Source organism: Cucumis melo, chromosome 9 (assembly GCF_025177605.1).
Source record: "Cucumis melo cultivar AY chromosome 9, USDA_Cmelo_AY_1.0, whole genome shotgun sequence".
NCBI lineage: Eukaryota > Viridiplantae > Streptophyta > Magnoliopsida > Cucurbitales > Cucurbitaceae > Cucumis > Cucumis melo.
In genome coordinates, this window is record NC_066865.1 from 18,607,975 (window position 1) to 18,635,343 (window position 27,369).

The 27,369-nt window shown below is 32.3% G+C and overlaps 2 protein-coding genes across 9 annotated transcripts; one reads left to right on the forward strand and one right to left on the reverse strand.

Annotated features, from left to right (window-relative positions):
* Nucleotides 1-6,581: 6,581 nt before the first annotated feature.
* LOC103503900 (putative F-box protein At1g65770) lies at nt 6,582-19,934 on the forward strand. 8 transcript variants are annotated; one of them, XR_007823750.1, is made up of 5 exons: nt 6,582-8,002; nt 8,102-8,192; nt 12,241-12,522; nt 12,621-13,402; nt 19,648-19,934. XR_007823750.1 is itself a non-coding variant. In XM_051090346.1 (3 exons), exons 1-3 carry the CDS (start codon nt 12,378-12,380, stop codon nt 13,909-13,911), a joined length of 1,350 nt encoding a protein of 449 aa, XP_050946303.1. In that variant the 5' UTR covers nt 12,242-12,377; the 3' UTR covers nt 13,912-14,047. The 8 variants fall into 8 exon arrangements, 2 of the variants coding, with proteins under 2 accessions (XP_008466513.1, XP_050946303.1); XR_007823748.1 differs by lacking the exon at nt 19,648-19,934 and having other exon boundaries at nt 12,121-12,522; nt 12,621-13,460; XR_007823747.1 differs by lacking the exon at nt 19,648-19,934 and having other exon boundaries at nt 12,621-13,460.
* Nucleotides 19,935-24,307: 4,373 nt separating this feature from the next.
* On the reverse strand, nt 24,308-26,728 carry LOC103503919 (BTB/POZ domain-containing protein At3g19850). The gene is made up of 4 exons (XM_008468312.3): nt 26,552-26,728; nt 25,799-26,469; nt 25,132-25,600; nt 24,308-24,856 (listed from the first exon to the last, which is right to left on the reverse strand). Exons 1-4 carry the CDS (start codon nt 26,600-26,602, stop codon nt 24,392-24,394), a joined length of 1,656 nt encoding a protein of 551 aa, XP_008466534.1. The 5' UTR covers nt 26,603-26,728; the 3' UTR covers nt 24,308-24,391.
* Between the last annotated feature and the right edge of the window lie 641 nt (nt 26,729-27,369).

The window sequence follows — 27,369 nt, forward strand, 5'->3', positions numbered from 1 at the left end:
GGGAGGAAAAGAAAAGAAAGTAAGAAACATAGGAGGAAGAAGAAGAAAAAACCAAAACCGATCGACAGACCGATCGTCGGACCGGCCGGTTTTGTTGGAAGCAGCGACTAAAGTCGGTTTTACAACATATGTACCGACTTTAGTCAAGTCGATTTGGAGGCGGTTTGGTGCTCGCTCACCCCTAATTATACAGGGGATACTTGTCCAATCAAAGTTAGAACCTTTCATCTCCATTTTCCAGGCCCGTTGCAATGATCTTCATTTTCCATTTTTGTTTTTTGATTCTTCATCTTCCATTTTACGATTCTCTATCTTCCTTCGTCTCTCATCTTCTTCAAGCGAACAAACCTTAATCTTTCCACTTTTGAGAGGGCAAACCCCAATCTCCACCCTCCCTTTTGCAAGTTACCATTCCATTGGCTTTAGTTTCGTCTTCAACTTCATCGATCATGTATTTTTAAGAAGAAGAATACAAACATTTGAAACACGCAAATACTATCTTCATTTTCCAATACAATAATCATGCTTGGGGTGGAATAACAAAAGCCTTCACTCCAAGAACAAAGATACAAAAGTTGTATCTTCTTTGTCAAAAATTTTAGTTGATTTTTTTAAAAATTATTTATATTATTTAATTAATAAGATGCAGATGAAATTTAGGAGATTTTATCTAAAAATGCAATATCTTAGCCTATTTTGTTGGAAAAAATTTAAATTTTAAAAATAAGTTAAGATCTTAATATGAAAATTAATTTTAATTTCCAAATTAAATATTCAAATTTAAAAAATAAATTAAGATCTAATCAGAAAACTAATTTTAATTTCTAAATTATTAAGGGTCGAAAGATTCAATTTTTTTTTGAAATAAAAAAGGTTGAGATTTAGGTAATAAAAAAATAATAAAATGGTTATTTTGAAAAAAAAATGAATAGAGTTGTTTTAATCTTCAATAAAATGGTTAAATCCCGAGAGATATTAGGAAGAGGTTATAATAGTGGTTGTATACCTAGTTAACACATCGAAATTAATTACAGACTCATAAATGTATATCACCAATTAATTACACTAGAAAGTTTTTTTATGAGAACACATATATTGAAATAATTACCGTTCGCGAATGTGAGTATTTTGGTATTGTATAAAATACCATGAATATGTGACACTCTGATCGATTTGCAAATATTTTGAGATTTAATCGATTAATGTTATTTTAATATAAAATCTATCGTTGATATTCTACGAACTAAAAATTAATAATTTGGTTATTTTGAAACGAATAAGATTGAATGAAGTTGTTAAAATATTGAATCAATTAGTTGAGTCCCAAGATATTGGGAAGAAGTTATGATATGAGTTGCTATATCTTTACCACGTCGAAAAATAATTAAAGACTCATAAATGCATAACATAGATTAAAATAATTACATTAAAAAATGTGGAATTTTGGTATTGTATAAAATACCATGCACGTGCAAAAAAAATGTCATTTGCTAAAATCAAAAGAAAAAATGGTTTTACCATTTTCCAAAGTGACCCCTAAAAAGCATGTTATATCCCTTATTATTCCTTTAGCAAAAAATTGTTGCAAATATTTATAATATACCAAAAGTTACTTGATAGACATTTATCATCTTTCTACCCTCCACTAAATTATCCAATCATATTTTGATATGTGGCAAAAAATTATTCATTTTTTTAAATATTTTAATCATTTGTAGTGTAGGTGATGCACGAAGATATTATCCATGATATAGTTGCAATTAATTTTGGGGTTTTTTAAAAAATATAACAAATTGATAAAATATTTACATGGTATAGAACAATTTTGAAAATGGAAAAAGCTCGCAGTCTCACAATGAAAAATATAGAAAATTGCCTAATCAATAGGCGATTAACCAGCCACTCGCACGTATTTAATTCTTCTTCTAAATGATGTAAGAAATAATACGCAATCGTGTAGTTCATGATACACGATTGTTAGTTCATGATAAATGATGGTTTTGAAAAAGTCATAATAAAATGATCGTATAGATTATGATACACAATCGTGTGTAGTTCATGATACACGATCAAGTAGTTCTTGATAAATGATGGTTTTGAAAACCTCTAGTAGACGATCGTGTAGATCATGGTACATGACCGTGTAGTTTATGATAAATAATCGTGTAGTTCATGATATACGATCATGCAGTTCACAATAAATGATGGTTTTGAAAAGCCCTATGGCAAACAATCATGTAGTTCATCTCTGTCTATGACACATTGAAAAAAAATAAAATAAGATTAACGATTGATTAAAAATAAAGATAATAATAGTATAAGTATAATGAAAAAGAATAATAATAATTGTAGAACAATGATCATGATTTAAAAAAATATAAAAGAAAAATTACAGAAGAAGAAGAGAAGGTTATCGTTATTGTGAAGAAAATAGAAAGAAAAAAGGGAAAAATCGAAAAAAATTCAAAAGTAACAAGAACAAACTTAAAATATTAAAGAAAAATAGCCAGTTTCATGGGTTTTTTATTTGATTATACATACCATAAATATTTTGGTGCTATGTTATATTTATAAAAATTAACCATTAAATTTTGTACCTTTTCAAACTTTTAAAAGTTATTTTCGTTCTTAAATTTTTGGATGAAACATTTTTAAATATAGCAAAACGAAATAAAATATTTACAAAATATAGCAAAAATTTGTATTGTCATTATCTATCTTGATGAAGTCTGAAATTTTGCTATATTTTGTAAATATTTTCAAGAGTTTGATATTCGCAATAATTCTCTTTTTTAATAGGTGAATTACTAAAATATTTTCTTTTTGAATTACTATTTAGGCATGGTTTCAAATATAAGAAAATGATTTTAAAAATATAGCAAAATTTTAGTATTTATTAGATAAACTCAAATAGAAAATTTTACCCTTTAAAACAATTCTCCTACCATCTATATCTATAGTATATATAAAATGATGAAACTGGATAAACTTTTTAACCTCATTTTACCTTTCATTATAACTTTTTTAATATTGCTTTGGTGGCAATTTTGTCATTCATATAGATTTAATGTTTGTGGTCATTTTCACATTTAACAGTTACATCTCGTTAACTTTTCATCTCCTTATTATAACTTTTCTCAAAAATTTAAAATTTTTTCTCCAATTAATTAGGTCATTTAAATTTATTCAAATCATTCACATTTCTTTCTCCTTAATCTTATATCTCCCAACTCTTCAAATTCCCTTATCTCATATTAACTTTTTTGTATCTCTTTCAACCTTTCAAATTCTTCATTTTCAAATCTTTGGGTATAAATATATTATTCTTTTGTTTTCATTCATGTTCACATATCACAACAAAATGCTAAGGATGAAAAAGAAATCAAATCATGCTTTTCTATTCTCTTCTATTTTTTCTTTTATTTTGTTGTCTATTTTTTTGTATAGAAGTATGCTTGTATATATTACTTCATTTATATTATGCTTGTGTATATTTTTTCACTTATGGGTTTTTTTTTAGTACATAAGAAGTTGGGGAAACTTGAACCACCAGTTTCGTGGTTGAAATGTACCTATGTCTATGTTTTTCATATTTAAATCATGTAATTATATTGAAAATCTTTTTTTCATGTAACCATGACAATCTAATTGCTCATGTTTTTTTTTTCATTTAATGTTTTTTATTAAAGTTATTTAATTGATGAAATGGTTGAGTGACGTATATTTGGATTTTGTTAAAATAAAGTAAATACCGGCACATACTCAATCTTTCTTTTAATCTTCTTATTTCCTACTAAAAAGAAGAAAGCCTATGGTTGGTACTCATTCAAGACGAATCCCCTTTCTTTCTTCCTCAAGATCTCATTCCTATTTCTTTTACTCTAGAAATTGAGTCTACTTTTCTTTGAAGGATACTTGATATAGGGTGGAGCAACGACCTCAATGAACAAGGAGCCTCTCTCCTAGGCTAACTATCCCGATTCCCCTTTCTTTGATAAATAGCATACGATTGATAACAAGATCTATCTCCTAAAACATAGGCTTCCTTTGGCCTGAAATAAATGTATAGGGTTTTCTCTTTTAGGGGTCTTTTTGACTCAAAATTCTAGGAATTATGGAGCAACGTAATAGACTAGTTAATAGCAGTTTTCGAAGAGTCAGAGGCCTAGGAAAGGGACCCCGTTGAGTTGAGAGCTTTTCAATAGCTCGACAACTAAGAGGGAACGAGATTAGATCTCGGAGTTTCAACCTTAGATTAATAAGTATAATTATCTTTCGAATCTCCATCCGTTTGTCCTTTCAAGGTTATCATATCTATCCTTTCAAGGTTATTGTATGTTTTTGCTTGACTTTGTTTACGAGTGGAAAGGATCAGAATTAGAGCTGCTGCTTGGGAACGAGTTGGGTAGGCCAGTTGAGTCCTTCGGTACGACTGGGGCTCTTCTTCCATTTTATTGATGCAATTTACGAAGTATACATAAAGGTAATAAGATGTATAAAGCAAGAAATACTAAAGTGTTTCCTTTAATTTTTTTTACCTCAAATTCATTAAAAAAAAATGATTTCACATTTATAATTTCATAATTTCAAAAGAAATATGATTTTGGTGGATGTTTTGCCATTTTATTGTAACTTTTTCTCAATCTTGCTTCTGGCAATTTTTTCATTCACATAGATTTAATGTTTGTGACCATTTTCACATTCAACAAGATAGTTAACTTTTCGATCTCCTTGTTAAAAAAAGGTTTTGATTCCATAACCGATACTAGTTAATGTTCTATGTTATTAAGGTCATAATGTAACTTTTCCATCTTTCATAACTAATATTACATAATGCTTTTATGTCATTACACAACTAACAATCTTTCTATCTTCCACTTTATTTGAATATATATATATATATATATATATATATATTAGATGGTTAAGTTGTAGCGTATAAGCTCAAGATGTTAAGAAACGAAATTTAAATTGTGCAAACAAATCAAAGTAAAAGGATTATTTAATCAATGGAAAAACAAAGAGACATAGGAGAAGAAGAAATATTGAAATGACTGTCCCAATTTTACGGAGTTAAATTAAAATATAATTTTTTCGTATATGATTTTCACGTGTATCAAACGCGTTGTTTATTAGTTTAACTAAAAGACAAAAAAAAATATTCTTGTAAAAATAATAGCAAAATTTGGATTGATTCTAGTCAATATCTAATTGCATAAATCACCCTTAAACCATGGGGTTGATTGCAATAACACTCATGAACTTTGAACGTGACCAATTATGTCCGATTTGGTTTTTTATTGGTTGCAATCAACCCTTTGGATTTATATATAATTTTTATATATATAATGAACTTGCCATATACTAAAAGAAGAAACTTGCATAGAAAGAAGGATTTACCTTGAAGTTGAAATTTACTTTTAGAAAATCAGACTGAATTTGAGTTTTGAAAAAATCTCATTATCAATCTACATTTGCACCTTGAGAAGGATTTGTGTCAATTAAGATAATTGTGGAAGTCCGATGGTTGTAGCAAAAAAACACCCAAATAACCAATCACTTTAATTCGAGATTCTCAAATTTGGCTGTAGCAAATCCATTTATACATCTAAGTATCAGGTTTGTGTCTTTCTCCAATTTAAAGTATATATTTCTGTGACATTTTTACTGTTTGGGTTATTGGTAAAATCCTTATTTTTTCACCACTATACTTCTTTTGTTACATGGCTATGAAATTTTATAAATTTGGAGTTTGAACGTGAGTTTTTTATATTTCCACCACCATTAATTTTATAATTATTCTTCCTTAGAGATTGAGGAAAGTAGAGAAGACTATTAATATTTGTTATATTGCATCGACATTAATTTGAAATTCTTTTAAGTGGGTTTATTTTATTTAATTTCATTTCCAAGTGCTGGATATAGATATGGTTAAAATTCACATGTTTAAAAGCCATTAACACCTCTCGAATTATCTTTATCATTCCACAAAAGTCTCAGCCCTCCTTCAAAATCCATCGGTAAAACTAGATATAATGAATTTCTACACATTCTAATACACCTACCTTCATCATCATTGTATCCATAGTTTTAGATATGGATATGGTATCAAAATTGCATTTATCAATTTTATGCATTTGCCCCGATAAGAGATGCTTTTCCATTGCCATGGAAGACAAATCGACCCTCGTAATGTATACTCACAGTTTGAAGGGGTGAAATACATGAAATATAATATATATATATATATATATATATATATATATATATATGTATAGAGTTTGAAATTCTCAAATCAAAGTGATTAGTTATTTGGGTGGGTGGGTTTTTTTTTTTTTTTTTTTTTTTTTTTTTTGAGAGTAGATGCCCAACTTCAAGGTACGTAAATTACAGAAATTGATGATTAAACAAAAGGGGTGATTGCAACCAATAAACAAAAAAGGACCACAGGAAAATAATTGATCACATTGAAAATTAAAAGATTTCAAGAGTGGGTTATGGAGTTTTGGGTGTATTTCCAGTTTCTACTATATTTATAAAAAGAATATTTTTATAAGAAATAAAAGGACTACACTACACTACACTATACTATATCTCAATTTCCCATCAATCATTGAATTACTCCTATTTATTTATTTGTTCCAAAAAAAAAAAAAAAAAAAAAGGAATTACTTTATTTATTTATTTATCTAATAATCAGGAGGATTGTGTCCACACAACACTGACGTCAAAGTCAAATTCCTTCCGCCAATTAAAAATGGACGACGCCGGAGTACCCTGGTCGGAACTCCCCCCGGAGATCTGGCCAGCTGTCGGAAAACACCTCCACACCTACATCGACGTCCTCCGATTTCGCAGCGTTTGCCGCTCATGGCGCTCCTCTCTTCCTCCTTTCACCCAAACATCTCCTCCTCTTCCTCTCCGATTTCCTTCTCCATACATCTCTGCCAATCTATCCGTCGATGCCTTCCTCTCCCAAACCATCATCTATCGTCTCGCTCCTCTCAACCACGAACCAAGCCCCAACGTTTCCTCTTCGTCTTCTCCCCCTCCCCGGAACGGCCGTCTAGTGAAGGTGGAGAAATCGGAACTAGGTAAGATGCGGTTTCTTCATCCTCTGTCCAAGCAAATAATCCGATGCAACTTGGAAGATCTTTCGCAAGGACACAACGAATTGAACTTACTGGATCTTCGAATGGACGAATTGGCCGTATCTTATTCGCTCAAGTACAGCGATACCACTTGTGTTCCTGGAATCTCTAAAATCGTTGTATTCCCAAATTCCTCTGGATCAGACGTTAAAGATTGTACCATAATCGCAGTGTTTGAGTGCGGGAAGTTAGGGTTTGCCAGATCTGGTGATGAGAAATGGACTCTAATCGATGAACAAAATTTCCACTACGACGATGTAATTGTCTACAATCAACAGTACTACACAGTCGATAGATGGGGAACGGTTTTCTGGATCGATTCATCAATGCGATTAGTACAATTTTCTCCTCCTCTGATCGGTCTCGGCCACCACAAACACCTAGTGGAATGCGGCGGCGAACTTCTCGTAATCGATCGGTTCCTCGACAAAGAGCGTCATTTTCAACCCGCAATCGCCGCCGTGGACGACGCAGAACAACAACAACATCATTTCATGATTCCAGTTCAACGGCCACCTTACAGTTCATTACCAAAAGCAGTTGATTTCAAAGCTTATAAGCTGGATCAAGAATGGGGGACATGGGTGGAGCTGAAGAATTTGGGAAATCGATCGATTATTTTGGGGAACGATTGTTGTTTTTCGATCGAAGCATCGGAGTTTGAAGGATGCAAAAAGAATTGTGTTTATTACACGGATGTGACAGAGGACGCATTTTCTAAAAGAAGTAGGAGTCGTGTGTTTGATGTTGAAGGAAAAAGGATTGGAAATATATTGGGATATCCTGGACGGATGATCGGGATCTTCAACACGCCGCCGATATGGCTCTCGAAATCTATTCCTCCATTGAAGGTATTGTAGTGAAAATTTTGATTGTTTGAACAAATTAGGATTTGAATTTCATTTGTGGGTATGAAATTATTTGTGTGTTGATGTTAATCATTGGTGCAGGATATCTTGTTTGGTTCTACACATCGCCATGAAAATTAGCAGTAAGAAATTGGGACCGACGCTCTTATTTCTGATGTTTTTATTTATCACGGTGAGTTCATAAAATTTGCTCTATACGTAACTGTTGTAGATTTTAATTATTGTTGTTATTTTTGTTTCATAGAAATCAATTGTGGGAAGCAAATTAATATTTCGTCACTTTCAGTTTTAATCTCAAAATTTGATAGCAAACTCATTTTTCGGATCTTAAATTGAAAATTTAAAATGTATTGAACATTTTATAAAACTATAAAAGATGGTATATAAAGACGGTAGGAAATTGATTTTTTATTTTGTCTATATATATTATATATATCTATTTTGAGTTCTTTTAAAATATTTACACTCTATACCATTTTGAAAAAGGAAAAAGTCACAACCTCAAATAACAAAAATATCCCCGCGACGTCACACACACTTGAAAAATGATTTTGTAAGCAGTCTAAACGATCTTGTATCCACCATAAACGATCTTGTATATAGTTTAAACAAACCAAATCTAGATGATATATTAGTAATGATGGTATATCTTTGTTTATCCAAGATAAATAAATAACTGTTTGGATATTGATACATAATCGTTTAGATCTTGTACCAATATCATTTAGATCTTGGACTAAGAAAAAAAAAAGGTGAAGAAGAAAGAAGAAATTTTGGATGAGGAAATGAAGAAATTGCAAACAAGTGTAAATATGAGGAAGAAGAAGTAAAAATATGAAGAAATTAATAAGACGAAGACGAGAAGAATAACTCGCAAAGAAAAAGAATTAAAAAAGAAGAAAAAGAATTGAAAAAGAACTGAAAAATAATATTATATAATAAATAAGAAAATATGAAAAATAATAAAAATGAAAATCTCAAAATTTTCCACTTTCTCTAAGTTCTTTAAAATTTCTCGTGTCTATGTAATCTACCAAATACCACTATTTATAAATAATTTGACAAACATGAGTAAATTACATGACTAGTAAAAGATGACATCTTTAACACACATGTCAAGGGTGTGGGATGATTAAGAGTGTGCCACGTGACTATGGACACTAAGGGCTCATTGGATAACATTCTTGTTTCCTGTTTTTTGTTTCTTGTTCCTTGTTTACTGTTTTTTTTTTTTAGAACAAGAAACAAGAATGTTTTTTATAGTTGTTTCTGTTTCTTGTTTCTCGAAAAAAAAAATAAACGGAAATAGAATATGTGTTTGATAACTATTTTTTGTTTTCTGATTTTTTTCGAGATTTATTTTTTATTTTATTTATGTTGTTTAATTCACATCTAATTCAATTAAACATTAAATAAAAATATATGTCCTTTATTAAACATAAAAAAATAAATTTATCAAAAATTTATTCATCTAATACAAAAGAGTACCAGTGAACAAATAAAAATAATAACATAAATATAAAATTGTATCCATTTTTCAAATGTTGCCAAAATTTGATTGGCAATATCATCTCTCGCTCAGGCCATTTTTCTTAGATGATGTCGACTCACTCCTTAATCTATCAATTTTAACAACCTTATCGATATTTTGTGATATCTAGAATGCAATATTAATTTTAAAGTAAATTATTATTTCCTCAATATTCAGAATTGAAAGAAACAAAACAAATCAAAACTTAACCTTTAACTCTACTTCCTATAATACTTTACAGAAAAACCCACAACAAAAACAAGATAAGCGCAAAGAAGAAGACGAAAACTATGGATCCAGCGAAGAGGAAAAGTCGGGCAAAAACTTTGTATATGGCGAAGAGGAAGAGTCCGATTTGTAAAGGAAGACAATGAGAGACAAAGAGGATGGTTAATTAAGGAAGACGGTGGAGATTAGAGGAATAAAAAGAAAATCACGTAGAGATAGAAATGGAAAAGGAAAAGGAAACAAATAGACAAATACTTGAGAAAAAAGGAAAATAAAACCAATAGAAAAATAATCAAGAAAAAGGAAACGAAAACCAATAAAAATAACTGAAAAAAGAAAAGGAAATCAGTAAAAATTATTGAGAAAAAAATGAAACAAATAGAAATAAATTGAGAAAAAAAATGGAAACCAATATAAATAATTGAGAAACGGAACAAAAGAAACTACTTTTTTTCTCAATAATTCTTTATAAAATGAGAAATATTTCTACCTTCTTTAAAAGAGAGAAACAAGGAACATTACTAAACATAAAAAAAATGAAACAAGAAATGAGAACGTTGCTAAACGACCCTAAGCATACTAATGGGCATCTATACGTAAATTTCACTCGATTATCCAATCATTTTGACATGTAAATTTTTTTTTTTAATTTTAGTCCTTTTTAGCGTGAGTGATGCACCGAGGCATTATCCATGACTTAGTTGCAATTAATTGTGCAAATTCATGTTTGCATCTTTCTAAACTTTTAAAATTATTTTCTTTGTTAGGTTATTAGGGAGAGAGCATTTTTAAATATAAAAAATGAACAAAAATATTTATAAAAGAGGAATCCTTGAAAATGGCAAATATAAGAATGGAATTTGTCAAAATAGCAAATAGTTATTTTATTTTTATTTATGGCAAAACCAACTACGTGGGTAAATTTTCCACTTTTTTCGATCGAAAATGCCCCTTAACGTATCAAAACTGTCCTAAATCAAATACAGTATATTTAAAGAACCTGAAAAATCAAATAAAACATAACATAGCCAATTACAGTGTATCTATAAATACACCCACTTATGTTAATTATTAACCAAATCAAATAATTATTATATTATCACAAAGATCCCTAACCATGTTTAATTGATTTCAATATCCCCTAATTATTCCCATTTTTCCCTTCAATAATTATATATTCAAACTTTAGCTACCGATTTTTCCTTCAATAGCTATTAACGCAATGAATAGCTTATAGAATTTTAATGCAATGAAGTATTCCTTCCTAAAACGATGATAAACATGATGCAATATTTAACCATTTACGAAAAAACATTAAAGAACGTAACCGAAAAGCATTTACAACAATCAAAATTCAAATCTATAAAATTCAAATTTCAACTGCACCAATCTCCTAAAATTATGACAAATATAATGGGAATACTTATCTTTAGATTCAAATCTCAACTATCCCTAAAATGATGTCAAATAAATTGTCATCTATATCTTTAATGTTACAAACAAACCACAGTTCGTTAATGGAAATCGAAACACAATCTCAAATCTGAATATATTACGAAAATACAAATTTCACCAAAACGTTCATGGCCATTAAAACATAAATTTTAACGAAGAACGAAGCAAAACATATTCTTTTTGAAATTTCAAATCTTTATATTCTAAACTACTTTAGAAAATAACTAACATTGCCTTCCCAACATTATATTCATAAGATTATGCTATATACATTATATTCATAAAATAAAACAATAATTTAATATTCATCCCTCCTATATACAATCTACCACTTAATACTTTATTCGATAAACCTGTTCCCTTTGAATTGTTTTGATGGCTTTGCAACGAGTGAAGACTGTATTCCATGGTAGATGGATTGAGTCATGCCGATATATTGACTATCGCCTCCTTGATGTACATGTTCCAGTTTCATCCTCGTTTCAAGAATTTGTAAATTGTATCCAACATAGACTTTTTCCAAATTCAGAAGTTTCTATCTGTAGTTTGACCCTTTACTGGAAAGATGGCAACAATTCGAAACTCATTCGGATTGTGGATGATAAGGATGTGTCTTGGATTATGTTAGTTTTATCAAAATTGCCGGACAATGATCTACTCATTGTTGTCGACACCGCACTTGCTACGGATATTGGAAATACCCCTTATATGAGCAGCAAACTACCTAGAACCGAAGACTCACGTACTGAAAATGTAATTATTGATTTCAATGCATTTGAATCACCAAATACTGTTATACACATTAGAGTTGGATCCATGTTTAGACAAAAATCAGTTTTAAAAAAAGCTATTTATATGCTCGCTTTGAATAGTAGCTTTGAATTAGTTACTGTTAGGTCCAACCGTACATCATTCGACATTAGATGTAACGATCCATCTTGCCCCTAGTATCTACGTGCTTCGGTATTAAAAAAAAGTGACATTTGGATAGTTCGTAAATTCACAGATACACATCTGTGTTCTGTTGACGTCGTGAAGAATGACCACAAACAAGCAACATCCTGGATTGTATCTAAATGTACGAAATTAATATTTAAAACGAATGATAAGGCTCCATGTCGTCCTTCGGATGTTATAAATTATATGAAGATTCACCACGGTGTGAACATAAGTTATGATAAAGCTTGGAGAGGACGTGAAATTGCTTTGAATTCCATTAGGGGTACTCCGGAGGACTCATATGCCATGTTGTCTGCCTTTTCGGATGCACTGATCCGAAACAACCTAGGTATCAAAACTTTCAATTACCCTGTATTTTAACAGATACCACAAGATCCATATAAAAATACAATGTAATTCTAAACTACTTTATCTGACTGTTTTTAGGTACATATACGGCTGAAGAAGCAGATGATGAAGGTTGGTTTAAATTCTATTTCATGGCACTAGCTGCTTCAATTGATGCATGGAACTATTGCGTACCAGTTATTTCTGTTGATGGTGCAGCTATGAAGAACAATTATCTTGGTACCCTCATATCTGCTTGTATTATTGATGGGAACTCTCAAATTGTGCCACTAGCTTTTGCTGTCGTTGATTCAGAGAATGATTTGTCATGGTCATGGTTTTTTCGAAACCTTAAAACCGTTTTTGGGGAACATAATGAGATGGTAATTGTTTCTGATGTTCACAAAAGTATAGAAAATGGGTTTAATGTCGTTTATGAAATAGCTGAACATGGATTATGTGCATTCCATTTGTTGAAGAACTTGAAAAAGAACCATAAATCACTTCCCATGGAGGACTCATTCAATAAATGTGCCAGAGCGTATACACCACTGGAATTTGAGTACTACATGAGGCAACTCGAACAACTATCTCCATCAATGAGGCATGAGTTGGAAGCAGTGGGAAGACATAAGTGGGCCAGGGCATTTTTTAGGAGAAAAAGATACCAGGTTATTACAACCAACATCTCTGAAAGTATGAACGCTACCTTGAAAGAACAACGAGAATTGCCTGTAATTGGACTTCTAGAATCTATCCATAGTTTGATTCAAAAATGGTTCTATGAACGTCGTACCAAATGGAGTTTCCAACGCACACAACTTTCAATATATGCAGAAGATATGATTCGAGAATTCTTGGCGCATAGCCGCTCAATGAATGTAAGTTATTTAATATTCAATAAATGCAGTAAATGTGTAGTGAATTACTTTTTTTGTACATGATATTTGTTGTATTGGTTTGACAGATATATCCTGTAGACCAACATGAATTTGAAGTCCACCATCGTAAGAAACAATTTGTCGTCAACATTTTAAATTGGACATGTCCATGTCGTCAATGGGACCTTGATTTGATCCCTTGTTCACATGCATGTATAGCATTGTCCACAAGGAATCTTAATCTCCATTTATACACCGATAAGTTCTACTATGTCTCAAATTTGATAAACCTGTACAAGAAGGGGACGCGTCCTATTGGTACTGTAAACCAAATTAGGAATACCCACCAAGGTGGTAATGATGGAATACTTCCACTACAGGTTAAACATCCAGCTGGAAGACCCAAAAAGAAGAGGTTTACTTCATTCTTAGAGAAGAAAGCCTCTGTTCGTTGTAGCAGGTGTGGTAAAAAAGGTCACAATTGCAGGTCTTGTAAAGAACCCATTTAGTAATAGCGATGTTTAAGAAGTAAAAGGGATAATTAGTTTATATTCATAGTTGTATTTTCTTATCAAGTTGGTTGAATGATTCGTTCAAATAAGATCGTTCTTTTGTTCACTTAAATACAAAGTATTTAACCACACTGTATTTGGCTATTTTAAACTCAATCACAGTTATGTTCAAAATCCAATGTAATCCAGCTTACATAACAATTATCAAATAAGCATGAATTTATAAGTTTTGTAAAAACAAATACCTTAGTTCAACGAAAACATGTTAATTCCAATATATTCTAGACCCCTAACAAAAAAGCATAAAATGAATATTTCAAGCTTGACTTAGATGCAGATCAAACGATGGCCATTCTGAGAATGAATTCTCTTTATCTTTTCTTGGTTCAACTACTTTTCCTCTTAAAGCATCTATCCATATTCCCGTTGAAACTGGTGTAACCTCTCTATACTCTTTAGCATTTGATCTTTTCATTCCTAACCCTTCCTTTGTGTTGTTTAGCTAAAAAAAATCCATGAATAGGATAACAAGTTATAAATTACATATAAACTAGATCGTATGCTTACATGTTTTAGAACAACCCTTGCTGTTGCTGTATTTTTTGCCATATTTGAAACCCTATCATTACTCGGCATTTTGCCTATAATCTACAAGTTATTGGCAAACAAGTCTCTATACTAAGTATGTTATTATCATTTTCGAAATGTTGAACCGTCATTTATACTAGATATGTTATCACCTTGGCCATCTGTGGTCTATGTTTAATTTTGTCAAATGTTGGTTGCACGTTCCTCAACATTCTTGGGATTGAATTCAATGAACATTGACCCGTGCATTCTTTAATATTTCTCGGGTATTAGTTAAAGATACCATTCATATACAACAATTCACAACGTCCCGAAGGAATATGTAGTCACACCAAACCTACAGCCATTCACATACTTATATGCCAGATTTCAAATACAGTTGAAATGTTATCCCAATTGCCTAGATAGAATAACTATATACTCATTCAACATTACACCTATCCATCCATTAACTGATCTTCATAATGTTAAATGTTTCACAGCAAGCCATTCAATCATATTCATAATGATAAATGATATTCAATGATATCCCTAATGATAATTACCCAGAAGGGGACCGTAACCAACACATACATAGTAATTTCCAGCACAAAAAACAGTGGCAACTTGTAGATAACCCCAAAAAATATTCATGTCATTGATCCCCATACACTTAAACTAACAGGCAGCCTACTACCACAGTTAAAGCTACAAATTCAATGTAGTTTATACCACAGTCATTAAACATACACAGTCATTTAGTATAATAAACATATAGAGATCCACAACTATACCGTTCTTCTCCTCTGTTCTTTTTTCTTGATCTCATCATATATAACACTCTCATCAATTGACCGTATCAGCCTGTTTATCTCCTCATTTGTTTCCTCCAGGACCTATTACAAGTATGTACATATTAGTCTATAATATGTATTATACACATTCTCAACATTTTGATTTTTTTCTTTACCTTATACTGCGAAGACTCTTTATCTCCAGCTCTTGGTGGTGTCTCTGATTTTGCCACTTTAGATTGACTACCGTCGTGCCCTCTTGAACTCTCTCCTTGACTTTCATCCATAAGCCTTTTTCCATCCTTGTCTTCATCGTCATCCCTTTTTCCAAGCACAGTTCGATTTCTTGTATCCAAGTTCAAATCTTCAACATCATCTTCTTCTTGGTCCTCCTCCACCTTGTCAAGGTGCTCTTCAAACGCCCGTGCTCCCTGCGCAACATATACAACCAAATACATTGTATTTGGTAAGACTATTTACAACCAGATACACTGTATTTGTTAAGATTTTTTACAAATACAAACCAGATACACATATTATCAAAGTCTACACATCATGCTTACCATAAATTCATGCCTCTTTGTTGCTTCCATTATTCCATTCATCTTCTGCACTAGTTCTTCAAACCGATTATTCATTTTCAACTCCACAGATTTAAGAAACTCAAGAAGACCTTCCACACTCGTCTCCATCCTCTGTTGGCTAATCTCAGTCTTCTCTACCATTTTCCTCAGGACATTAATCTCACTTGTAGACGACATGTCTCTATTCAACGAAACAGAGGCTATGTGGTCAGAATTCTTGTTCTTTCGAAGCTCATCCTCTGCTTCTTTGAGTATGTCTTTTTGTGTCTCGATGAATGGTGCGAAGAATGCCATTCCCACTTCATCTAGGGTTGCCAGCATTGGAGACACTTCAAGCTGTTTCAAAAATGAAGAAAATACAGTATAAACAAAACTATTATGAATATATAAAGTACTACAAATTACGAGATCTACATACCGTTGGCGAATAGAACACTTTCTGTTTTAAGTCCTTCCATTTGGGTTGTGTGTCAGCTGTCCAATTTATAATCCTAGGGACTTCATTGGAGATCCTCGTTGCAAAAAAGTTGGGCGGAGTACTTAATGTTGGGATTACCTCGTAAGCCCAAGCGAGAATGGGGAAAATAAACCCCCCCATAGAAATGCCCGTTTGCCCCTTGCTACAGACGGCCCTATTCATGAAGTCCACTAAGAGTTCAAAAGCAACTTTACCCCACGGGTATCCATCAAATACTTCATCATCGTCTACCATAATGATATGATCTCAATCTACACTTAGACATTTTTGTTTGGGATCAAAAAACTCTCCAGAAAGTACAGCTTGGCCATTTTTATCCTATCATCATCAGTTCCAGCGGTACTTATATTGAACATAACATTCAAGTACTGCCTCGTCACAGTTTTAAGATTTTCAAAATATACCCCTTTTAGCCGCCCACCACCCTTTATATCCTCATGGTTAATATCAGGAATCTCATGACATCTTAGCCCTGTTATAAGTGCAAATTCTCTCCATCCAAACCTCAGAACCCTTCCTCCTATTAGAAATTGAAGCTGACTAGTCGACTTGGATTTGCACATTCGCTGAATAAGGTGCAACAACAATTGGGAGGATTGGTTTGTTATGGAGAGGTTTAGAAAGTGCCCAAATATCCCCTCCCTAAATCTATTAATAAGCCTATCTCCAAGATTTTCCTTAATTTTCTCTATTACTTTGCTCTTAATGTGTAGATTGATTTTTAAAGGCTCGTTTCTTCTTTCAGAACACATTAAGTACACCGAGTCCTAACATGATTTGAAAAAATCATCAGTAACCAGGCATATATCTATCACACATATCTCATATGCATTAAACCGATAAATACACCATAAACATAAAAGACAACCAACATATATAATTGAATAGACCATCAATATAAAATAACATACAGAACATTTATACTTTTCACTACCAATTTACACATACTCTATAACTAACTACATCTCATTCAATCAACTACCTAACATACAAAAGACAGAAGCCACAAATACAAAACACATACAACCCAAGTACCATACATTACATATGAAACACTACAAATACAGAGTATCTAAACTTAATATATGAAACAGTCTATGTTACCTTTGATTTCTTCGGATTCATTGGAGCTTTTCCCTTTCTCCTTCTATCTTCTCTTGCCTTTTCTTCCTTTTTAACAGCCTTCACCTAGTTTATAAAACTAAGATTTGAGCTATGTATGTAAAATAACATACACCAATATGAAATTACTTGCTTACTTTCTTTCCCTTTTCTCGAGTCTTGCTCCTTTTCCTAGTATCTGGGGGTATCTCACTCGTTGATGAATTCGAATCTTCACCCACTGCGGTCTCGCCTTCCTCTTCTTCATCCTGTTCTTCTTCATCTTGTTTTTCTTCGTCTTCTTGATCATCAGCTTGTTAATCTTCTTCCACTTCTTCGTCTTCATGTACTTTCTCCTCCTTTTCGCTTTCGCTTTTCGTATCATCCTGTTTGTCAAATTTACAATTAATATATATAGCACATAATTCATCCATAACAAATGTATGACGGTTATACCTTTCCTTCAACCTTCTTTTGTTTTTTTCCTTTCCCCCTATAAACTCTCTTCCTCGAGACCTAAACAGGGAACAATATAAATAAAAAGCTTATTTGAATTACAAGAGACCACAAGTAATTGAAGAATAGATTTACACTTTACCAAACTCTTAATCCGTTGTTTCTTCTGGACAGTGGCTTCCTCTTTTTTCGTTTCAGTTCTCACCCTCTTTTTTGAAGTTCCTGGACTCTCTCTTTTGCCCCCGGAACCTTCTGCCATGATATCTTCTGTTCTCTGACATTTATAGAAAAACATATAAACATCTATAACTTGTTTGGTAATTACAGAAAACATTCATTTGTACCTCCTCAGAAGAACTAGATAGGTTTTGAATTCCGGTTGGCAATGATTTCCTAGAACCAGTGATCCCCGCGGCTCGTAACCGATCACTTGTCCTTGTTTTGATTTCTCCCCTCCCCTTTTTCATCTTTATATTCTATAAAATTAAAAAAAATTCCAAAAACCAATATATTTATATATAACTTCAGAACAGATCCCAAGTAACACTCCTAAAATAAAGGGCGTATCTGTTCACACTTTATGCCCTTTATTTTAGGAAACAAAAATCATGGAATTAAAATATAAATACGACATTCTATGCCATTTGGAAGCGGGTGGGAAGCAATTTGAAATTTAAACAAATTTTAGAACCGGAGAATTAGAACTCGGTATTTTTTTCACACAGCAAGAATCCAAAGCTTGAATATGCAGAAAACACATACATACAGAAAACAGAGCAAGAATCCAAAGATCAGAAGGAACAACTCACCGATACTTTGCACAATTCGCGGTGCAAATCGATTGAAAGAAGAAAGGCGTGCAGACGGCGGAAAAACGACGGTGCAACAGCGACTGTGGAAGATAAATTGACTCTGAAAAAACCAAAAAGGAAGATACGGTCGGAAAACAAAGGGCGTGCAGACGGCGGAAAACCGGCGATGGAAAAGCGACTGTGGAAGCTAATATACGGAAGAAGACGCAGGGGTGAAAATTCGAAGGAAGACTTTAAGCAAGTGAAGGAAAACCAGGGTTTTATTTGAGCTGGGGAGTGGTTGCATGCAGAAGATGTGATATTTTGCAGAGAGATGGTTTATTTATTTCGGAGGGAAAATAGAAATTTGAAGGCAATGTGTATTAAGTATAGAGTATTTGCAATTCTGCCTACTATTGTATTTAAAAATCTATATTTTAAATTAGATAGGGGCATTTAAGGCATAGTTGTCTCATTTATTATATGCAAATTAACTGTTTTGCTATTTTTACAATTAAAATTTTTTTTGTCATTTATCCAAAGTAAATGTTAAATTTTGCTATTCTTCTTGTCGCCCCTTTATAAAATATAGTAAAATTTCACACTTATGGCTATTGATGTATAGAATCTGAAATTTATGACATTCGCAATAGTTCCCTTTTTTAATTGTTGAATTGCTAAGATATTTTCTCTTTGAATTATTATTTAGGCATGATTTCAAATATAAGAAAATGAGTCGTGTCCTTTAGCAAAACTTTAGTTTTTATTAAATAAACCAAAATAGAAAATTTTACCGTTTAAAACAATTTTCCTACTATTTAACTAAAAGACAAAAGAAAATATTCTTAGTAAAAATAATAGCAAAGTTTGGATAGATTCTAGTCAATATCATTTCACCAATAATTGCATAAATCACTCCTAAATTATGAGGCTGACTTAGAGATTGTCCATTTAATCTGTAGGGACCAACCCCGAATGAGGCGGGGAATCCCCGAATACATGGAGAATGGAAGAGGGAGGGGACCCACCTTGAACATAAAAAAAAAAAAAGCGAAGAATGTTTCCGGGAACCCAATTGCCGTGGAATCCTCACGAAGAAATTTGTGGGATGGTAATGGGATAGGAAGCGGGGATGGGGATGAGAAGTGACATCCACGTCCCCGCCCTGCCCACGACCCAACCCGCCCTGTATACATCTCTAGGTTGATTGCAATAACATGCTTGAAGTTGAATGTGATTAATTATCTCCCATGTGTTTTTTATTTGTTGCAATCAACCCTCTGCTGAGTCAATTTGTTATTTATAAATAATTTACGTAAGGAAACTTGTCATATACTTAAAAAAGAAAAAAAGAAAGAAAAGTTTAACTTTTAGGAAATCAGAGTGATTTCGAGTTTTGAAAACATCTCATTATGTTCCACGGCAATCTAGATTTGTGTCCATTCTTTGAGTTGTGAAGATAATTGTGGATGTCTAGTGGTTGTAGCAAGAAAACACCCAAATAACCAATTACTTTGATTCGAGATTTTCAAATTCCGCTGTAGCAAATCGTTTACATCCAAGTATCATCTGCAATTTAAAATTAAAAAATTGGCAAAATCCTTATTTTTTTCACCACTGTACTTCATCTTTTTAGTTATGTGGCTATGAAATTTTATAAATTTGAAGTTTCTAACATGACTTTTTTATATTTCCACCACCATCAATTTTATAGTTCTTTTTCATTAGAGATTGATGGAGGAAAATAGAGTAGAGCAACCGATTGGAATAATAGAGGTAAGATCCAACAATGAGAACTCACCAAGTGAAAGCGAGCTGATGAAAAAGAAAAGAGTCCGCCATTGAAGAGGAATAAAAAGCTTGAAGTTCCAATCTAAATGAAATATCATTTTGCTCATTGCCCAACAATACCAAAAATAAGATGTTTTGTTGTTAATCTGAAAACAAAACAACCAAAAAATGGAAGAAAAATATATGTATCAGATTGAAATTTCTGGAGATAAAATATATACTAAATGAATGCTTCTAAACATCGATATTGTATATTGCATCTACATTAATTTGAAATTCTTTCAAAATAGGTTATGGTAATATGGATTCATTGTCCATACTGTATCTATGTTAATTCACAACCCCTCTTGGCATTTCACCGTCACTCTTGCCGAATCATTTTTAACATATACCAACTTATGTGCATTCCTTATCGAGTATTATGTCAAAGCAGCTCTTAACTCACCTAATGTATCAAAACATCATCCCTAAAGATAAACTAATCTCTTCCTTTAAAATAGAAGTGTTACATTCAGGATACTTTTTTTTTTTTTAATTTAATTGTACATCATCTTCTTTACATTGAACCGGTGAGCTCAAGTGACTAAAAAGTAAGGTTTAACTCATTAATAAAGTCCTCCAAATTCTCTTCTTCTTCCTCGTTAATGTGAGCATCCTCACTATTTTTATCCCACTCTTCCTCACCTTCCACATAAACTAATTTTTATTCAAACAATTAGGCATCATCCGCTACACCTTCATTGTTTGCTGTCCACTACTATCACTGCTATCACTCTCCTCAACTTCATTCATCATTACCACATGCATTCTCATGACTTTGTTGGTTTAGTTCCAAGGTTGGTTTTGTTCGGAGTTTCCTTATGTTTACGCCCTAAATGGATTGGTCTGCTTCGCAGGAAGAAAATTCGTTTATATTAACGATATAATTTCAAATTATATTTTAGATTAGATTTTTTATTTTCAGCACAAATTACGTTTTGATAAATTTTTTATTGCTTTTTATTTTAAAAAATTCTACTTTAGTGGCCGTACAAATTATGTTTTGACGAAGAAGATATTCTGGCAGAAAGAAAATCATTTGCTTTGCGTCGGATGGATGAAGACTTTGAAGAGTTTGAAGGAGACGAAACTGAAGGTTCCAATGATTTCTGCATCTGCTGGAAGATTTTGAAGGTTTAAAAGACTTAGAAAGTTTGGAAAAGACAAAGTTTTGATGATGATGATTTTTTTGCTTTTAGGAAGAAGTTAGGATTTTAATAGGTATTAATTGATCTGATTGTTGATTAGTGGTAGAATTAGTTTGATTACTAATTTTTCTTTTTTATTCATAATAAACATTTGATTGATTGTTTGGAGAGAATTATCCATTTATATCCCACTACTCACATGTTTTAGTGTTTTGGATTGGATGTTTTTATTTTTTTATTTTTAAATCAAATTTTAGATTTTAGTTTGTTTTAATTTTGTTTATGGTGTTTAATTTTTCTAAAAGTAGCATATTTTTTTTAAAATGTGTCACATGGGGGGTTATTTTTGTTTATTAAGCTATCTAAAAGATTCTTTCAATTATGTATTTGACTCCCTTGTACATACACACCAAGTGTATCATCCATCTTTCAAAACTCTTGTCCAATATTTTGGTGCTTCGAAATTGGGATGTTTTTTAAGTGTAATATAATTCAAAATACACGTTTTCATCAAGCGTTTTGGACTCGATTTGTAATACGAAACTTATTTCGTTACGAAAGTTTTCACATTTAACAATTTTTCTTATTGTTTTCATTCTACGACACTTCTCTAATCCTAGTGATTCCAATGACTCTTTATTCTCATCTAGCTTTCAAGTAAAGCAAACATAAAAAGAGTAACTTATTAATTTGGGGTAAACCTAATCATATTTACTAATTTTTTATCAGAAACCAAATTTGCCTATCATGGTCGTTTGATTAAACATTGATATAATTGACTAACATATTTAATGTTCGAATCTTCTACTATCACACGTTGTATTAAAAAATGTCAGAAACAAGTAGATTTTATTGATAATATAGAAACCAAGATTAGATAATAAAAGATACAACAACTAACTAGAGTCATCACCGATTTCAAAGACCAAAATAATATAATTTTGATCATTTTGTAAGTTTAAAAGAATTATTAAAACTGACATTTTAGAAAGAAAATACAAAAATGGTTTAGCTTTAAAGGAAAAGAAGAAGAATGTATTTAATGTATGTTTTGTAGGGAAGAGAGGGGAGCCTCATTAGTGGGCAATTTGCAAATAATAATAATAAAAAAAAAAAAAAAAAAAAAAAAAAAAAAACATTATATTTTTGGTTATGGTCCCTCCAACTACAAACATCAACAAATCACTTTTTCACAAAACAATCTACGATTTCAAATTCATCCAAATTCCAAAATCACCAAACATTATTTATTTCTTCTTTTATTTATATACCCACCAACATTATTTTTGAATGATTAAATCTTGTTTGTTTTCTTCAAATTTCATGTGTAGACTATATACTATGTATATGTATGTTTCACTAACATATATTTAACGTCACTAAAAATATTTTTAAAACTATATGATTTAAATATTTCATACTAATAAATTACTTATTTATATATTATATGTTTTCAAAATAGAATTTTGAAAATTATGTCTCCCTTATTTACACAAATTATTTTACTCACTTATAACATATGATCAACTAAATTATTTCTTTTTCTTTTAAAAAAGAAAAAGCGAAAATTAATCTAAAAACATACCGTATGTTAAATCCATCGTTAACTTATTGAAAGTGTACTAAAAAGGATGATTATAATAATAATAATTTGATTGTTATATTTGTAAGTATTTATTTTCTATTTTTGAGAATGAGATGTAACATTTTTTTAAATATTATATGAAAAGAGCCAAAAAGTTGATTTGGATGTATAGTAATTATTGGAAAATATTTAGACGTCTCTCGCAGACATTTTCTTCAATTATAGACACTTTTTTTTGTTTTTAATTTTTTTTAAATTTTTATTATTCTTTGTTATTAATAATGGTGAATATTCCAAAAAATAAAATTAGAATTAATTAATCAAAAGGAAACTACTAAATCAGCTTCATATTGGCCAGTGGTTTTGATTACAACACAAAACAATCTGATTTTATTATCATTAGTTAATTTTGTTTTGCAATTTCCTGTCCCTCATTCAATTTAACAACTTTGTCCTCTAACTCCTCTCTTTCTCTTCCCTTCTCTTCCCTTCTCTTTCCCCTTCACCAAGATTCTCCCACTTGAACTTATTTATCACTTAAAACTAATTAAGAATCACATTTTAAAACTAAATCACTTCTTTCGATTCTCAACTTGCCTTTTCTTTTTTCACTCTTTTCAAACTTTGCTCAAAGGATCTTCTCTCCCTCTCTCACTCTCACTCTCACTCTCAACCCATTTTATAATTTACTCTCAACCTATTTTATAACTTAAGTAGTTGTACGACACTGTTCGTTTTGAATCTAACGCAACGTGAATTTGTTTTCTAGTTTGTAAAAAATAATCTTTATCACACATTAAATATTAGAATGTTTGAAGTCGTGAAGTTTTACTTTGTATGCATCAAATTAACGTTATTTAAAATTTTGACCCAAATATCCTATATTAACTTTAAACTCTAGAAGTACTTGTGGTCCTTCATTGAAATTATTCACTCTCTTCGTGGATTTTTGGATTTTTGTCAATTTCATAACAAAATCGATTCAATCGACCAATTTCATAACAAAATCGATTCAATCCAGATTATCAATGAAAAGATTTGATGAAAAAAGATATAATGTTGTGGAGGGAATGAATTATTATTGATGTGTACATATATAAATATAAATACAAATACAAATAAATTATATATTCATATACATACTTAACAAAGTCTTGGTAAAGCCCTATGGTAAGTAGGTGGGGAAGTGATGGCACTTTGCCTAACCAAACTTGACATATTACTTTTCATTTCTCTACAAACTTTCTCCAATTCCACTACTCTCCATTGCATCCTTTGCAAATTTAGTTTCATTTCTTGGTTGTTGTCTTGCCCTGTACTGCTGCTGCATCCTTCTGACTCGAAGCTACTGCTTGATAAAACCCTTTGACACTCACTGTAATACCCACTACTGCTCTGATCATCCTCCTCCCCGGTTGCCGTCGTCAACGCTTCCTCTTCCCCTGAACACCCACCTCCCCTAGCTTGACACTTCAAAGCCTCCACTGCTGTCCTCGGCGGCACTCTTGGGTTCTTTGCCAATGCCTTGCATGTTTCCAAGCTCAACTTCTCGTGGTTTAGACATCTGCATAGCCTCGACCTCTCCTCCATTGAAAGATTGGGATGAGACTGAAACACACAATAATACAAAATAAGACCCAATTAGTGGAGATCGAATATTAATTAGCAACGAAGTAACATGAACTTCTTGACTCGCCTGCTCTTTATACTATGCTAAATTGATGGTTAATTCGATGGCTCCCCTGCTCTTTACACTATGTTAATGCTAAATCAATGGTTGACTAAAAAACTTATGAAACCGAATTTAACATCATATCATCTCACATATGGAAAAAAAATGATACAAAAAATTGGTTTATGAGGTTAATTCTAAATCTACTCACCTCTAGATAGATATCAATTGCTCTGTAAACTCCATCAAAGCAGTCTCTAGCACAGTCCGGTAAGCTCTCAGCAACACCCAAGAATTTGGAGATTTTGAGGTTTTGATCGGGAGAAATCTCCCCCAAATACTTATCCACAAGTTTCCCCACCTTCTTCAGCTTGTGAATAGAGTAAGCTCCATCGCTGTTCACAAATACTCTGATCAATCTTATCACTAGATTCACATCATAAGTACATTTATGGTGGCCGGAGATCAACAAATCATCCAATTTGGCTTGATCCAGCATCCCACCAATCATTCTCTCCAACCCATTTCGACAATCTCTACTCAGACCAAAACCAGACACCACTCTCAACACCCAGAACAGTCCCCGGCAAGAAAACATACTCTTCCCCACCATTACCACCCCGTGCACCGCCGTGTCGGCTAACCCGCTGTATTCCCCCCTCGGTCGACCACTCCCATACCTGTTAATAACAAGAAACAACCATTCAAACAACCTTTCAATCTCAGCTTCAACATTCAGTGTAGGAGTTTCGTTTAACACATGTTAACCAGAGATTCTCAATCAAACACTCGAAACGTTTCATTCATTTATAAGTTCTTGAGTTCAATCATAAGGTTATGTGATTAAAAGGGGTTGATGCAAATTAATCAAAACGTACCCAACAGTGTTCTGAGCAGCGGTTTTGAGGTAATGGAGGAGAAATTTGGTGAGAATCAAACTGTTGTTGCTACTTCCGTAACTCCCCATTCCTTGTACGACTTTTTCAATGATCTGAACAGGCAATAACGACATGTCGTCGAACCACCATGATTTGGTAGAGACTCTAGAACTACCAGACGCATTGTCGGGAGAAGAAGAAGAAGAAGATGAAGAAGGAGTGACGAAGCTCGCATTGGAATTCTGAGCAATCTTAGCCAATAAAGCACAAACAAGCTTCTGCAATAGTCCCGAGGAATCTGCAAAAGCGAAAAAGGAGTCGCAACTCTGAAGGCATAAAATCAAATCACTCCATGGCCAATAAAAGATTCCATCAAGAAAATTCTCCGTCTGCCGGATGAGGTTACCGGCGGCGACATCCTCCGTCATTCCGAGGAAGACACCGCAGCAATGAAGTAAAGCAACGTTAGAGACAGTGATTTCGATTCGAGCGTGGTTATAACAGAACCTAGAAATAAGCTCGAACGCACTCCATCCTCCAGGGAAATCATCGATTTCAATGGGGGAATTGGAGAAATCATCACCGTAACTGGACGTCGTTATTCGCCTTCTGGCTCGTCTATGCTGTTTGATAATGCGGCGGAATCTGGAGGAGTAAGCCGAAATGATTTTCTGCAAAAGTAAAGAGAAAGGGGATGAGAAAAGAGGGGGGGAATTATGAGAAATGGAAATGGGGGAGGAAACTTGAAAGTACCTCGTTGAGGAAGAAAGTGTGGTGAGGGGCGATGTGGATTTGAAGAGTCATAGCTGTTGAGGTTGGTTGCAGAGCAACAATGGCGGGGAGAGAGAGAGAGAGAGAGAGAGAGAGAGAGAGGAAATTCAGGGATGGAAGAGAAAGAGAAGCATATTTGTGGGGAGCAACGGAGAAGGATTGGTTTGTAAGGTTTTTTGTTTTTATTATTTTTAATTTTATTAATATATATTTCTACACTTCCCGTGAGCATTATTTATTTGTTTATTTTATAATAATTATGATTTTAATTATTAAGATTCAAAAATCCCGTGAATAATTCAACCAGTCTCCAAATTCTTAACTATTACTAATTTACTATTCCCCCATTCTTAACCAACTTCTAATCCTAAATCAACTAACTTATGTTATGTCCATGTTAAACTACTTTTTTATTTCACTTTTACAAATTACAATTACTGGAGGAACAAAATGCTTTTATATTATTATTATTATTATTATTATTATTATTATTGACAATTTTGAGATACATGAAGGTTTTGCCAAAAATGATATTTGGTTTGTTTGGTTTATTGAGGAAAAAATGGGGGAAAATGATAAAAGGGACAAAAGGGGGAAGAATTGAGGTAAAGGAAAAGACAATGAAATGATTTATTTTTATTCATTATTAATTTAATTAGGGTAATATACAAAAATAGTGGGATATTTATTTAAAAGGAAAAAATATATATATATATATATATATATATATATATATATATATATATATATGTAATATGTGTAAGTAAAGGGTGTGGGGGGATTGGGTGGTGACTGGTGAG